This window comes from Phalacrocorax aristotelis, chromosome 7 (genome assembly GCF_949628215.1).
Source record: "Phalacrocorax aristotelis chromosome 7, bGulAri2.1, whole genome shotgun sequence".
NCBI classification, from domain to species: domain Eukaryota; kingdom Metazoa; phylum Chordata; class Aves; order Suliformes; family Phalacrocoracidae; genus Phalacrocorax; species Phalacrocorax aristotelis.
This window is the reverse complement of record NC_134282.1, coordinates 44,459,637-44,476,700: the sequence shown is the minus strand read 5'-3', so window position 1 is coordinate 44,476,700 and position 17,064 is coordinate 44,459,637. Positions and strand designations below refer to the sequence as shown.

At 39.2% G+C, this 17,064-nt stretch overlaps 1 protein-coding gene across 1 annotated transcript; it reads left to right on the top strand.

Moving 5' to 3' along the window:
* Window positions 1-351: 351 nt before the first annotated feature.
* BTBD1 (BTB domain containing 1) lies at window positions 352-17,062 on the top strand. The gene is made up of 8 exons (XM_075100489.1): window positions 352-864; window positions 7,191-7,347; window positions 7,878-7,983; window positions 9,573-9,770; window positions 10,031-10,223; window positions 10,777-10,864; window positions 15,082-15,228; window positions 16,121-17,062. The coding sequence occupies exons 1-8, from the start codon at window positions 488-490 to the stop codon at window positions 16,277-16,279; spliced, it is 1,425 nt and encodes a 474-aa protein (XP_074956590.1). The 5' UTR covers window positions 352-487; the 3' UTR covers window positions 16,280-17,062.
* Window positions 17,063-17,064: the final 2 nt, after the last annotated feature.

Below are 17,064 nucleotides of genomic sequence, written 5' to 3'. Positions count from 1 at the left end.
TTGATGGTTGGACTTGACGAACCTAGAGGTCTTTTCCATCCTTAATGATTCTACGATTCATTCTCACACGCAACGACATAAATTTCGGTGGCTGCCGCAGTGCTCTGTGCTTTGCACGTCTAGTTTTTCTCTCTTGGCGGCTCTGGAAGTGCACTCCCCACTGCACACGCGGGTACCAGACGCCTCTGCCAAACCAACGAGTGACACGGACCCAAAACTGGGCCTGACGGACCCGGCCCGCGCATGGTAGCCCGCGCCCTCCCGCGTGGCCCCACAGCCACCCACGCGCGCAGCCGCTGGGAAAGACAAGCGGGCCGCCGCGGCTTCGCCCGCCGCCCGCGAGCGTGCGCGAGGTGGAGGTGCATGCGCATGCGCGGGGCAGGGACGGCGGCCGGCTGAGGCCGGGGCGCGTCGCGAGAAGTCGTGTGCCGCCGGCGGACGGAGCGGCCAGGCCCGGCCCGGCCCGGCCCGGCCCCTCAGGGCGGCGATGGCGGCCGCCGGCGGCGGCTCGGGTGCGCCCGTGGAGACGCCCGCCGCCACCACCGCGGAGGCTGGCGCGGTGTTGCAGCGGGAGCCGCTGTACAACTGGCAGGCCACCAAGGGCTCGCTGCGGGAGCGCTTCGCCTTCCTCTTCTCCAACGAGCTCCTCAGCGACGTACACTTCGTGGTGGGGAAGGGCAGCCCCCGCGGCAGCGGCGGGGGGGCGCCCCCCGGGCCTGGCCAGCAGCGCATCCCCGCCCACCGTTTCGTCCTTGCGGCCGGCAGCGCCGTCTTCGACGCGATGTTTAACGGCGGTATGGCCACCACCTCGGCCGAGATCGAGCTGCCCGACGTGGAGCCCGCCGCCTTCCTGGCGCTCCTCAGGTCAGGCCTCCGGGGGGGCTCCTGGGCCGGGGGCACCGAGCGGCGGGGCGGGGGTCGGGGCATTTGCTCGCCCCGTGGCCCCTCCTGGCTCCTGTCCCTCAAGACCCACGCCGCCCCCCGGGCCGCCGTGTCCGTGGGGGAAGATGCCGAGAAAACCCGTAACCACCTTGTGGGCTGGCACGCAAGGTCAAACCGGCCCGCCAGCACGTTTTGGTTCCTTCCTGCTCTTTCCCCTGCATCCTTTCCCCCAGAGAAGTGCCCTAATTTTAGGGCAGCTAATTGTCCGTTCAGAAAAGTACTTTGATAGCGGTGGGTGTCTGGTTTGGCTTTTTGATTCCGTTTGGGGTTTTTTGTAGCTGAGACGATGGGAATTAGTGGTTCCTCTGAGGGTTGCAGCTACCCATCCACCTTCCAATAATGGCCAGGGAGGGACAGAGGCTTTTGTACCAAGCTTTTAATTTCATTTGATAGTCACTTTGAAATTTTATTAATGTTATGTTCACTTTCCTCTTTGATCAGTGGTAATAAATTGTTGTATCTTTTTACCAGAGTAAATGGTAAAAAAAAATTACAATTACCCATTGCAATCACCCTTACTTCAGATACTTTTGGGTGGAGAGTGAATGTGCAGCAGCAGAAGGCAGTAATCAACTGATTTTTGCACGCAAACCACCCAAGTGAGACCATGAGTGCAGCGATGGCAAGAAGTATGTAAAATGGGTTAGTAACTTCTAATTCGGGCAGAACAGGATCTGCTACTTCTCATGCTCACAAAACTGATGAGTTTACCTACCGTTTCTTTTTACCACCAGTCTTTACTTAGATGGTGGTAAATAAAATTTATGGTGTTCATAGAAACAATTACTGATAATTTCTTTGTGCATCAGGCTGTGGTGCAGTAATATGATTAAACTGCTTAACCTTAAGTTTTTTCTCAAACTCGTCTGCTAGGCAAAACCTCTGTAAAATACACGAAACAGATTTCTGTAATGAACATTTGGGAAACAAGTAATACTATTGCCTGGAAATAAATACATAGAGTTGCGGGGCTTTCTGTAATGGGAAAAGCTCCAAAGTGTTAGCAACTTTGTCTTTGTTTTGAGGCCTAACAGATAAGAACAGTGAGAGCAAGTCACCTAGTCCTTTTAATAATCTTGGGCACAGGAGTTGCAGTAACTGAATTGGGAGGAAAAAACCAAAACAAACACAAAACCTCAATCCCACCAAACCACCATGCAGCAGCAATATTTCTCTGTTTGCAAATTAACTGTATTTATTTTGTGGATTCTTAGCAAAGAGGGAGTGGCAAGTGAAGAGTTTGTGTAGCGGAGTGGGAGATAATGGGAAGGCCTTTCAAGCAAAATGGTTTCAAAGGTTAAAAGTAAATGAGCGTGCACATGTATGTGTTTGTACATATGTGGGGGAAAAAACACTGGACAGTGAAAAGTGGATATAATGAGAGAAGTTTGTCTGGATAAAAATATAAACACAGAAACAGGAGAGTTCTAAGTAAAGATAAGAAGGATGGTCTTTGAAAACTGTAGAACGGAATGAAGAGATGTTGTTAGAAGCAAACAAAAGCCATGTAGTGTTGGTAGAGCTGCTGGTATGTAATGGCCATGGCACTTATGCAAGTAAACTGATTATACTTGCATCTGGTCTAAATATCACCAAAGTGATGAACTATTGAAACATTTCAGGTTTGATGTCTTCTTTGGTATGAAATACATGGCAGCTTTTTATGATCTTTCATATTGTCAATATATTTTGAGGTTATGTTGGAATAAATATAACTTACAACACCTTGTTAAAAACATATCTAAGGAGAACTTCTTTAATACAGAGCAGTACTGGACTTCTTCCATGTTCATATAGACTGTTTTTAAAGTATACCAACTGTAAGACAACTTGTTTTGTGTTTTGGTTTTTTGTGGGTTTTTTTTCCTGGTGTTGGCCAGAAAAGGCAAGAATTATACCTTGCACTGTTGGCCTCTTTTTTCTATCATTAGTAAGTTGGTCAGATAATGATGGTTCCCTTTTATAGGACCTTTCTTTAATCATAGCAAACACCAGTTTGAGGTGTATGGCTAGAAATTAAGTTGGGTTATTTGAATACACATAGCAAATGAACATCAAGGTAAAGGAAATGTTTAAGTGATGCAAAAACTTTTAGGGATAATTTACTAATTATTAAATGTTCCGCAGCTAGTTTCCATTTTATTTACTCAAGTGGTTTGTTAGGTCCTATCTGTAGTTGATGTGTTTTATAAAGATCTACTGATAAAGACGTCTTGTAAATTTAAGCCAAAGGAAAAGATTTTTTTTAATGAAAACTTTTCTGATTCTCTTAAAAAACTCATTAAATCTGTAGCTGTCCAGTGAGACGGGGTGTCATTTCTCTGTCCTATGACATAAACTTTCATCAGTGTTAGTATTTTGTCACAAAATAGGAGGTAGTTCAAAAATTATGTTTATGGGGAAGAAAAAAGTAGTTAGAAATTGAACAATTTAAACACCGGATAGTCACCAAGTGAATGTGATGTCTGTATTTTTTATTTTTCTTTTGGATATGTTTGTACATAATTTAGAAATCAGCTGCAGTTGCTACCCTTTTCTGACAGGGGCCTCTAAAATAATAAATTTGTAGAGTTAAAATATTTAAAAATAATGAACTGAAACTTTAATTGATAGTACCACTGTAATTCCAGTAATGTGCTTTAGGGTTTCTTTTTTCCCCTAGAGAAAGTCCTCCTTGTCTGTGGGCTAAAGTCTTAACTGTAAAGATTTGAAAATTGGCTGGGGAAGGGGAGAGAACTTTCTTAGAAAATAATTGGCTGAGCTCAAGGGCTTAGAAATTACTGTGGTGTGTGTTTTGGCTTATCATCCAGTATTCCTCTTGCCTGAAGAGTTTTCGAACATGAGCCAGAGGCTTTTTTTTTTAAAGCAGCTGAGTACTTAAGGATTTACCTGTCAAACTACTGAAGAACAGAAATTATATCAAAGTCACAAAGTTTGAATCTGCTTCCCAGTTAAATAGCTGTAAGACTTTTTTAAAAATTTCATTCACAATTTACGGTAATTTTAACTTGTCCTTTAATCATAGTATAAAGGAAAGTGACGACATGGCACAAATTTAGCAGTCCATCTCCAAGTGTCTTTGCAGAGCACTTTGGCAGGCAGTAAATAGAGGGGCAGTAGTGCTTATTGCAGAAAGATTCCTGTATGCTTTTAGAGTGATGAAAGTATTTCAGCTATTGGGAAGGTGGTACGACTAGGTGACAAAGAAGTGCTAACCTGAGAGTAAAGAAAAGTGGTATAAAATGTGTGAGAGGCTGATGTAAAGTGAATGATTGAGCGGTCACTTGGAAAAATTGTTCTTGTTACTAAAAGTGTTCTTCCACTATGCACATACATCCCCCTATCCTGGATGACAATAAAGTCATTCAGTGTCTAAAGAGCAGCTTACTTCTATAAGTCTCTTGAAGGGGAGGACGGAAGAAGGCAAGGGGGAAGGATAAGTGATCTTGAGCCCAACTGAGTTCAGTGGAGGAGGAGCAGTGGTATAAACATTAAGGTGTGCTAGCTCAGGCGTGCCACAAACGGAAGAGTTAATACAGTCAGAGCTCTTCGCACATAAGCAGAGGGATTTTTAGAGAGAAGGCACACCTAGAGTAGATGAATGCATCATGATCATCCATCCGTATACTTCAGGGAAATAGGATTATACAACATCCTAGAACCATGTAGTTTATTACCATTTTTCATAGTTCTTTACAGACACCTTTTAACTTTATAAATGCACATTTTAGTATTTGCAAAAGACTACTGTTTGGCTTTGAAAACCCCAGAAAAGTATTGGCATTGTCAAAAACTTGAAATACTATACAGAAAAAACTGACAATGTTACTTCCTTAGTGTGTTTGGACACTTGCCATGAGTTTTCTCAGTTTCAAACAATGTAACTATATTGCATGTTCTGGGACTATGAGTTGCTATGTTTTGTGGTGATTGATGTGTAGAAACAGGTAACGATGTCAACAGGGTGAGCTTGAGATGCTTTGCAAATTTTAGTTGTCAGAACTTTAATCACTTAAGTCCTGTCGGTTTGTCATTGACACACTTGTAGTTGAGGGGTGTCTCTTAATGTATATCCTGCCATACTGCAGGAGAGGGACTGGAGCATAGAGCCTCAGATGTGCACTTCATGGGATGAAAAAGCATCCTGTAGCTCACAGATCTCACATGAATGAAAAACCTGCATGTGTATTTGAATTCCTGTCATTTGGCCATGTAATTGGTTTCTGATCATATGAGGAAAAAGCCTGCAAAATTCCTGGAAAAGCAAGGGTCAGAAAAGAGAGATTTGGAACCGCGCCCTGATTTTTAAGAAGGTGTATTAGAAAGTGAACCACAAGCCAGATAAGCTTCTCTGGTGGGTCAGTTCAGTAGCTTCAGGTGGGACACACTTAAAGAATAAAATCAAAATCATGTTCCAAAAACAACTTGGTGAAATGTTTTTGGTGTTTTTTTTAGGATTAGGTAAAATTTATAATGTAGTTTGCATGGTAGTGGTGCTTTTTTTACGGCCTGTTAATGTTCAACTCTTATGTGATTTGGACTCTAAGCTCCTATGAAGTCATATAAGGAAGGTTAGAGCATTTTGAAACAGATTTTTTTTTTTTTTAAATGTAAAACCAAAATCTAAACACTGTGCTAGTTCTTTAATGAACTACTTGTCAATTTGGTATACAAAAATGTACATATGAGATATTAGTTTCTTAAAAGTAAATTTGTCAGTGGTAGTGACTGGCAAGTCAGCCCAATATTTTTATCAACAGATAATAGTTCACAGCTTTCATAAATCAGTTCCAAATGAACTGTACAAAACTTTTACTAATAAAAACATTAGCATTTAATTAAATTCATTATTTCTGAAAGCTGTTTGATGTAAATCGAGTTTAAAGAATTAATCTAGAGCATCATTCACATTTCCTAACTGGTATGAAAGCTGGCCATTTCAATGGATTGAAGTATTGTAATGGTAGATATGTACCTGTTGGTAAGTGGCAGAAAATTTAATGTTGAAGGTCATATTTAATTGTGTGTTAGCAATTACTGAGAATTAGAGTTTTCTTGGAATATAAGAAATATAAACAGTGAAAAACTTCTGTTGAAACTTGATTTATAGGTTTCTATTGCTTAGATCGCCCCATGTTGCAAACAAGTTTGAGTCCAGTAATTTCACAGTTTTCTTCTGATAAAAACAAACTAGTTGTTATTACATTAAAATCTCTTCTAAACACACCCTCTGTCTCTACTTGTTGCTTGCCAATCATTTCTAGAAGGTCCTGAACAAAAAAATCCTGAGAAATAAGGAAGGGCATCATCTTCATTGCGTAGGTCTTCATTCCTTCATTTACTAGAGTGCCCTTGTTTATCATGTAGAATCATCTGTGTGCTGGGGGTGGGGAGGAGTGATGAGGTTGGGGGTTGTGTACCATGAATTTATTTTTGCAAATCACAGGGTATTCTTGATTATTATCTGAAAAACTGATGAAATATTGCTGATTATTTTCAATGTCACCTGTAAGAAGAGTTATTTTTGAAGAGTCATCTTTTCCATACAGTACTGTAAGATAAATCTTATCTTGTCTGGTCTTGAATAACAGCTTCTCAGGCGTTTTTCCTGTTTTTGGTGGAGAGTTCTGTCTTTTGGTTCACAGCTTATGCTAAAATCTCAACCAATCATCTAGCCTCAAACAGTGGAGACAAGCCAGAGTGATTCGCTATGGCAGGAGTAGAAGAGTCAAGGTCATCTGCTAGAATATTACTCTCTTTCCTCTCCTCTGAATACTACAGAATGGTAACTTCGACAGTATAAGTCCTTGACACTTCCCCTCATGGCAGGGAAGCTGGTGTGCACTGCCAGTAAATTAAGTTTAGTAATGTAGCCATAGAGGGTTATATATTGATATTTAGAAATACAGCTCTTCCTAGTGAATCAAAAGAGTGTATGCCTGTGCATTAAGTAATTCCGCAGCTCAGCTGTTGTTTACAGTTCGGTAGCTATGTATAACTAGTACAGCCAGATCTGTCGTAGGGAGCAATACATATTTAAAACAAATGTATGCCATTAGGTTAATGTAATATTCTTTCTTCGACCCTTTAACTAGCTTATTAATTTGTAAAAATGCTACATGGTGAACTGTCGCATGTTCACAGTGCAAATCATTGACCTGTTTTCTAAATGCAAAGAGACCGTTATGTTGTGTTTGACTGCCCCCCTCAAGATACGTTTTTATGATCTATTGTGTATTGATTTCTAGGTTTCTTTATTCAGATGAAGTTCAAATTGGTCCAGAAACAGTCATGACTACTTTATACACTGCTAAAAAGTATGCAGTCCCAGCCCTGGAAGCACATTGTGTGGATTTTCTAACAAAGCACCTCCGAGCAGATAATGCCTTTATGCTGCTTACTCAAGTAGGTAAATTTAAGCTTAGTTTTGATTTGCTAGGCAAATTAGTATTTGGAGGGAAATGACTAAATACTACTTCACAGTGGTTTTGCTATCACATAGTCTTAAGTTATGTATGAAAATGTCTTGTTGCTCTGTTAGAATTTTTACAGGCTCAGTTTCTTATTAATGTGGAGGAAGCTTGTTTTTTTTTTTTCTTTAATACGCAATGGACTGGGATGTTTCAAATGGAGCCACTTTATTCTACAATGTATTTGCACTAATCTCTTAATTGTTCTTTGTTAAGACTGTGCTTCATTCACTATAGCGGATTTGATGTGTACTTGTTTTTAGTTATATTGCCTAAACTACAAAGTAGTGAATTCTCCTTAATTGTACTCCTTTGAGAATAAGTACCCTTTAAGGTATAAACACAAAGAGTACTTAGACAAATCAAGCTATTTTAATTTAGATCTATACTAGAGTAGAAATACTTGCTCTTTAAGATCAGCAGTTTACAACTTTATGCTTAAGATATATTTCCTTACCTTTCTAGGCTCGTTTGTTTGATGAACCTCAGCTTGCTAGTCTTTGTCTTGACACAATAGACAAAAGTACTACGGATGCAATAAGTGCAGAAGGCTTTACTGATATTGATATAGGTAAGCTACCTTGTGTGTCCTAAGCATTAAACTTCTGAAGGGAAGTTAGGGTGCAAGAAGGCTCGGTTCCGGTAACCCAGGATAATTCACCTCCCCCATTTGAGTGTGTAGAGTTCCAAGCATATCATATCCCCTTGTCACGGTAACTTGGGGTAGTTCGCTTCCCCCCCTCATCTGCACCCACCTTTGCATGGGCACCGATATGATGGCCAGCTGTGTATCTTGGAATTTGGACAGTAGCACCTGCACTACATCAGCAATTTGCTAATGAGCAAAACAGGACATTGCATATGTATGATATGTTGATCAGGGCAAGTTTTATTATCTACCCTTGCAGTGCATTCCTTTGAGCTTCACTCCTGAGCAGGGTTCCACTGCATTGGGTCCCTATTTGATTAATATCAGTGTCCCACCGAAGCTTTCACTTACTGAGTGTTGTGCCTCGTCCCTGAGGAATCCACACCTGCTTTTCATGTGTAATAGGAGTAACACTGTTTTGTTGCTGCATGGTACTTCTCTATTCAGAGTTGCATAGATTGGGTACAATTTATTAAATCTGTTTAAAAAAAAAAAGTCTAAATGGCTGGTTTCTGTGTTTCATCTTTTATGAAAAGCTAGCAGTTGTAAATTTGCTTACTTAACTTCATTGTTACTATGTGTCTAAGATTTTACTCCAGTTTAACTAGACTGTGTGAAAAACTCAGACTGAAGGAAGATATTCCAGCTGCTTAAAGAAATTTTAAAGTCATTGTTAACTCGTGTTCAGTGGGATTTGTACTATGAGTGTTCATCGCTGCTCTTGATAAATCCCACTTGGTTTTGACGCTCCAATGTGGTATTTTCTATGACCGCAAACAGGCCTTGCTTAAATTCAGGGCATATAAAAATTCCCAAAGACGACAGAAGATTCAGAATATGAAAACACTTTTTTTTTTGCCCCAGGCTTGTGTTCTATGATAAACTGAGAATTTTTGCATACCTGTTATTGAATAAATGTCAGAACAAGTAAGAAATACAGGAAAACTTGCTTTTGTAAAACATGTGAGAGTGCCTTGCCTTGCATTCTGTATGTCACCTTCAAGTTTTGTGGGTGGCAAATATGTCAATATTTAAGATTACTTTTATTTATCTTTAATCTGGTTTTGTGTGCACCACTGCTGCTTGTGTTTATGGTTGATCCAGATTGGTAGATGGTTACTCGGGTGAGAATATGACAATATCATCATGACTAACTTGTTTTTTAGTTGTGTGCATTCACTGCTTGGTCACTTCCGGTTTTGATCTTGCCCTAGCTGTGGAAATTCTTCAGGATATTGGTCGTCACTACCTAGATTATAAACAGTCACACTCTTGGGAATCAAGAAAGTTCATGTGCTGTCTTCACAGCAGGAAAATTAGTTTCTTAGTTTGCAGTCTATACACCACTGGAAGATTTCTTTTTACATAAGAAAAGTTGTCTTATCTTTGTTGGGTTATTATGAATGTTCTTAGTGTCTATGTGCTTAACATTTTAAGCCTACTTAATGTGTAGCACTGTTACTGGTTTGGATGAAAACTGATGTAAATTCATTAACTTTTTTTTTTTTTAGACACATTATGTGCAGTTCTAGAAAGAGATACCCTTAGTATTCGAGAAAGTAGACTCTTTGGAGCTGTTGTTCGTTGGGCAGAAGCAGAATGTCAAAGACAACAGCTGCCTGTGACATTTGGAAACAAACAGAAAGTCCTTGGAAGAGCTCTTTCATTAATCCGTTTTCCATTAATGACTATTGAAGAGTTTGCAGCAGGTGAGTTTTGGGTTTCTTGTCTTACTGTTAGACCATATCTCTGCTCTGCTCACCTGTGAGTGTTTAGATGCTTAACACTATTCTGCTATTAATGTCGTACTAACAAAAGTTGTGATGCACAAATGGAAGCAAAACATTCTGCAGAATACACTCTGATTGTTGGAAAATATTATTGTCATCTTCAGTTTGCAAATGTGTAGTTTAAATACAACAGTTGGAGTAATTCTTTGAAAAGTCTTAGAAGTTTTTTCTTTTCACAGGCCCTGCTCAGTCTGGAATCTTGTCAGATCGGGAAGTAGTAAATCTCTTTCTGCATTTTACTGTCAATCCTAAACCTAAAGTAGATTATATTGACCGACCAAGATGTTGCCTTAGAGGAAAAGAATGCAGCATTAACAGGTTCCAGCAAGTGGAGAGTCGCTGGGGCTACAGTGGAACAAGTGATCGGATTAGGTATGGGTTTTGAAACTACTTGGTGGAGAGACAGAGAAGTGTGGGAAGAAAGGGAACATATTACTCAATTTCAGCTTTTTGGCATAAGATACAGTAACAAACATGCTGGTTTTGTTTGGGCATGTTTAATCTTTTCCTCCTTTTAAATAACTTAGGCTGTTGCGCACATAAAATATAAAGTAGCAAAGTCAAAGTTCAGGAGGATTGGGTGCATTGTAGAGTGATTGGGTGTTAGCTGCATATTCCTTTTTAAAATAGCAAATTTTGAGCTGCTTTTATTTTGGAGATATTCAAAGAATCTGGTTATTTTTTGTTTAGTGACGCTGAATATCTTGGGGGATTAGCAAAGCTTTAACCTATAAAGCTGACACCTTACAAAGCATTTTTCTTACTATTGAAATCTAAATAGGAAGTGTTATTGGAAAAAAAATGTAATGTCATTTTCAGTTTATTTCCCTACTCTTCAGTGGCAGTCTTTTTCCTACTTCACTGGGAATAAGGTTAATACCAATCACAGTTGTTTAAATTCCTTTCTTGGCTTGTGTATTACTAGGTTCACCGTTAACAGAAGAATTTCCATAGTGGGATTTGGATTATATGGATCTATTCATGGACCCACAGACTATCAAGTTAATATACAGGTACAGTATATTCTGTTTAAATAGGCTTATGCAGAAACTACACTTCTAGTACTTGCAAAAGGCTAAGTGTATATTTGAATTGAGTAGGAGCAGTCTGACAGGCCAGGAATCTAACCTGTTTTGTCACCAACAGTGCTCATAAGCAGATGACTAGGGAAAAATAAGAACAGTGTGATACTCTTCTCCCATTCTGCTATATTCTCCTGTCCTTCAGTTGTTTTCAGTATAGGCGTTTCCTGAGACTGATTTTCTTTCTCTATTTAGTAGCTCCTGGTGAATCTTTCTTCAGGATACTTGTCTGGTCTAACCTTGAACTCCTGTGAGCTTTCTGCAGAGGAATTTCACAGCTTTGTAATCTGTTCAGTTGTGCACGAAGTCTGTTCTTTAATAAAGTTTCTAGTAATTCAGGAAAGAGATCTTGAATTTGTCATCAACAGCTCTCTGAAATCAGTGACACAACGTGTAGTGACTGCTAAAAAAGCCCACTGTGTCACTGGGAAGATACTGAAAACAAGATAAAAGGTGACATAGTGTTGTTCTATGAAAGCCAGGTATGCTGACATCTTGAGTATTGTGTGTAGTTCCCAGTCTCACGCGGTAGAATTGGAAGGTAGAGAAAAGGGTAGCTAAAACGATTAAGGGGATAGAGCTGCTGCTTTATGGAGAGAGACCAAGAAGGCTAGGACTCTTCCATTTGTAGGGGAGAGGGCTCTGGGGAGGTGTGAGCGATGCTTCTAAGATTGAGGGCAATAGATAAGGTAAATGCAGAACTGTTTGTTTGTTCACCAACCCCTGAGTATTACAACTAGCTGATACTAGCAGAAGATCAAAACAGGTAACACTATCTTGTCAATACAGAGGACACTAAACATAATGCCAGAAGAAGCATATATCTTGTTTTGAATCTGGTGATATTTGAACATGTTCATTCATCAACAGCAAATCCATTAGAAGATTCCAGAAGGAATAGAAGGGGGATATGCACTGTGGCACCCCTAGTAGAACAGTTGTGGTTGTGGAGGGAACAGACAGCAGAGCCCAGACTTGTTTGCTAACCCTCAGCAGCAACATCTTCTCTTGCCACTGTCATAGCGTATTTGACCATTTGTCTGGCCCGATGGGTATTCATTACACTCTTAGCTTGCCTGTTACACGTATGGGGGCTTAGAGGCTTATCCTTGCCCAGAACATTTTGGAAAGATTGTCTGTCTTGCTGCTGATTCAGTCTTAGACAGAATGTTGACGTTGCTGTTACTATAACTTCTTCTGTAAAGTTACTTCGATTTTAGGTTTGCTGAAAACATTGTCCCAGCATGGGAATCTCCCCAATTTCTTCTGCTCATAAATTTATTTATATTGCTGTTCTCCAGGCTCTTATGTGAAGACCTTATCCTGCTGCTACTCACTTTATATCTTCAAGCTGTTCAGCCCACCGGAGAGTCTATAGGGCTTTTTGCTACTGCTGTGCTGAAAGAATGATTTAACATTGGTTTTGATGCTTTCAGATAGCTGTTCCTAAACCTTCTTTTGGCCTGCTTAATTGCATTTTTTACATTTTGATCTATCAGTTTCAAACTTTCTATTTTAATCTGGATACACCTTCATATTTCTATAGGATGCCCTTTTTGGTTTGTTTATTTCCGGTAATAGCCTTTTTTTAATCAGCAATCCCAACTTTTTCCCCCTTTTCTCAAGCCTTTCCAAATAGGCAATATGTACCAATACTGCACTTGGGCACGTGATGTCTTACAGTAGCCTGCATGCTTCTTGTAAGGATTTTATTTTCTTAATTGCTCATTTTAGCTGCTTTTGAACAAGGTCACTCATTTTCCTCTTGAAATTTAGCACAGCTGTGGTGGATTTGCCTTTGTTGTTCACATGGGAGCGTTGACTCTAAGTATATTATGGACACTGTTACATAGTGTTTCCATTATGAAATTTTGAATCTGATCCTGCTCATCACTCAGTACCAAATCAAGGGTTGCGTTTCTTCCTACTGAGCAATTGGTTAGCAAGCTCATGAAATGGTCAGTGATAGCATCTAAAAATGTCACCCCTGCTTCATGTCCTGATATGACACTTGCCTGGTCTGAGTGGGTAATGGAATAAATACACCACTAAAATTGTATTTCCTACTTTTGTAGCCTGATTGATCTCTCTTAGCATCTTGTGGTCAGGATTGTCTTCTAGCAATATTGATCCAGCACTACGTTTTTTCCTTTTTAAGTGTGGAAAGTCAGTCCTTTTGAATTTTCTTTCTTGTTGAAATCGGTTTTGATTTGATTTTAAGCTTTCTAACAAGGTATTAGCATTCTGTGAGTGGCACAGTTTCACTCTGCTGCATATTTCATAACTGGGTAATGTCAATAACCTGTCACATCACATTGATTTATCAGGTGCCTGGGAAATTTTGTGAAAGAAAATCTGTGACTTCATTTAGGGACAGAAATTCCGTTCATAGACTTTAGCATGTGCTGGAACTGCTGTTTTGGTTCATTTCTGGGCATCCTATTGAAATGACAGTTTATTTGTCTTCTGTTTCCTCTTTGATGTTCACTATTCTCTGACCATTCTGTACTTAAAAGACAGACAAAAAATTCCTATCCTTAAGAAAAAAAAAATGTTGTGTCTTTCCTCTTACGATGTTCCAAAGAGAATGTATCTGGAATGAGGTTTTGAAGGAATTTGTTGGCTTTTCCACCTTCCTCAGTTTAAAAGCTCGCTTGCAAATTCCTCAATTTGAAGTGCCATCATTTGGTTTTCTCGGACTATACTTCTGTGTAAACGAGTAGCGTAGTGTCCTAGACCAGATCTTTAGAACAAGAGAGTTGGTACTGAGGACCTAGCAGATATACTATACATATCTGGGGGTTTTTACTTTGCATTAAGCCTTGTTTGATCCTCTCGCCTAAATTCCTGTTAGCAGATGAGAGCATTTAGTGTGCTCCCTCAGCAGGTTTGCTGGATTTATTTAATCTGAAAAGAATTTAGTTCTTGCAAGGCAAATGAAAGCATAGTGTGGGAATGATGAAGAGATTCACTTGAAAAACATGCTTGTGATCCAAACTGAAAGGCTAACGTACCTTTATGGTTCAGAGGAAGGCCATCCATCTTACACAAGTTCTCTTTATTCTGGAAGTATCCCCAATTCCCGAATCTGAAACTTTCTTGTTACAATCTTTACAGACAGGTATTTAAGTCCCATGTCTCTACCTTTCTTCTTGGGCCTGCATAAGTACTAGCAGAGCTCCAGAGTGTTAAACATTTAATACTTGTCTTAAAATAGTGATAATGTGTATTGCAAATACATCTTTTATGTGAAAGGGGCTTAGGACTTCAGCATTATAATTGTTAATATTTCTATTGATTGTGGCTGGGAAAAATACTTAGAGCACATTTTGCCTAGAATAGGGCTTCATCTCATTTGTGCAATATTAAAATTTACATGGCAGTTTAATAATAAAATACTAAAATCGATAGGATCTTTGTTAGTGCAGTAATTGTGAAAGGTGTTCGTGTTACTCTAAAGCTCTGATATCCAACTTCTGCAAGAGGTGTTGGGCAGCATGGATCAGGATTGCTATCCAAAATGAGAAGTGAGGTATCAGCTATCACTACATCTTGGCTAGTGATTCCTATTTGCCACTAAAATTGAAGGCAAAAGAAATAATACGTAGCCTGAGTGTAATTTTTATACTGAATCTAGGATAGAAATAAATTGTATAAAATATAGCAGTACAAGTTCCTGTTTTCTTTTAAGAATGTATCATTGACTGCTTACATTATCTGTAAATACTTGTTTTCTAAATCAGCCACAGCCAGCAAATGTGCTTCCCTCATGCGGGCTGTGTAGGTGTATGAAGATCAGCAAATCTAAGTGCAGGATTATACATAGCAGATGAAGGTCAGAAGCTGAAGGTCTAAGAGCTGTTCTTCATCTCCCAAGCCAAGACTGTAACCTGGTTGGAGCAGTGTTGAAATCTAGCCCACAGATCAGACAGCCTGTGTAAAACTCACAAGCCATTGTTCAGCACACTGCTGGGTCAACCCTAATGGTATCAGGAAATTACGCCTATTTTCCAGTTCTGAGATTGCGCTATCCTTGCAATTAAACTGGGTGGAGTAGGCAAGTGTTTGCTTGTAATCTTGTAATATACATACAATAAGAATCTTTTTCAAGCTTGTAAACCTAAAAATATTTTCATGTTTTTGTACAGATAATTGATTATGAGAAGAATCAAACACTAGGACAAAACGATACTGGATTTAGCTGTGATGGAACGGCCAGTACATTCAGAGTTATGTTCAAAGAACCAATAGAGATTTTGCCAACGGTTTGCTACACAGCTTGTGCAACGTTGAAAGTAAGAATGCCTAACAGTACAGAAGAAAACGTTATTTTGATGCAGGAGTTGTTCTTTTTTCTGTCTTCTGATAGCAAAGTGACTTCTGGATCTTGAATTTATTCTAAGTTTAGTGCTAAAGAAGGCCATAGTTAATCTCCACAGTAACTTTTTAATACTGCTACCTCCCTTCTGTCCCACAGCACAGAATTAATAACTGGATCCTTATTGCCTTCCCAATTTCTGGCTTGCTGTATGAGTTAGAATGAGTCCTCGTGGAAATCACCGGTTCTCTGTGGGCAAAAGCACTCTCCAGAATATTTAATCTGGCAACACACTATCAAAAAATCAAGTTTTATTTCTTTTATCAAGTATGGTCTAACCACTTGCTAGAGTCAAGAAAACAAAGCTTTCTTTTATCACTTCTTATACTAGTGCTAAAATATAGGAAATAACTACTTGTTCTAGGAAAGTCTCCCCTTAGTGTTACAAACAAACTTATTTATTCAGTGTGTTCTCAATCATCCTCTTTTAAATATAATTCACTATACAGAAGTCAAAGTTGACTGGGTTTGAAAAAAAAAAAATAGTGCATGTTAAAAGAAGCTGAGGCAGGAAACTAAGTGAGAATGCAGACAACCTGTATGACAAGAAGAAATAAGAAAATATTTATTCATTACTAGTTGGATAAAATCAAGTGGGTCTGCTGTCAGAGAACCTTTATTTTTGTTGTTATTATTTAGACATAGGACGCTTGCTTCTGCTGTCTGTGATTTTTGTATATAACTTACATGATGTGGGTACAGAAATGTTATACTGTTAAAATAACCTAAGTCAGTAGTGTTTGAAGCTCAACATTTTATGGGTCTTGCTGCCCATTTCCATTCAGTTGCTAATATCTTCTGTTTTTCAGGGTCCTGATTCCCACTATGGAACAAAAGGTTTAAAGAAGGTGATCCACGAATCTCCTACGGCTAGCAAAACATGCTTTGTCTTTTATAGTTCACCAGGTAACAACAACGGTACATCAATAGAAGATGGACAGATACCAGAAATAATATTTTATACATAATTTCACATGATCATCTCAAATATGTCAGCATATCAGTGGACTTCAGCTCACTAGTGGTGGCAGTTAAAAAATTCTGTGAAATCACATGAATGTGTAAAAAGAAAACTAACTTGTTGGAGAGGTACCGGAAAAGCTGTTTTCTCTGCATTGTTATTGGCAGAACGTAATTACGAGGAAAAAGCTAAACAAAGCATCAAGTGGAATAAGTACTCTGTATATGGAAAAATTGTTTTGAACAGTATCTTGTGATTTATTGCTTTGTCTTTTCACCCCTTCATTTCTCGTGTAGTAAAATTCTTTTTTTTTTTTTTTAAACTGGAAAATCCTTACTCATTATGCACTTCTTGTGTATGTTTTGCCCAACCAGTCCTAAAATGACAGCAGCAGCTTTACTGTAGTCCCAGCTTATGACCTTGGAATGACCCTATGGACATGAATTGCTACTCTGGTTTTTTTGAAGGACAGTGGCAAAGCTGGATTCACATTGCTATCATCTTGACTTTTTGGACGAGCTGTGGAGAACTACTGGACTCAGCGCTGCCGATCACATCTGCAGCTGCACTGAAGAAATACTGAGTCAAATTCAGCAATAAACAGATCTTTCCAGAATCTCTCTTAATTTAGAAGGGCTGTTTTGGAACATAGAGCTGGTTATGGAAATAGCCACTGTACATACATACGTGCCTGTAAGAAAATGTATAATGTGAAAATGAGTATACAATACTTGTAATGATGCTATTTTATCATTGGATATTCTAATACTAAAAAATTAGTATGAACTAAGC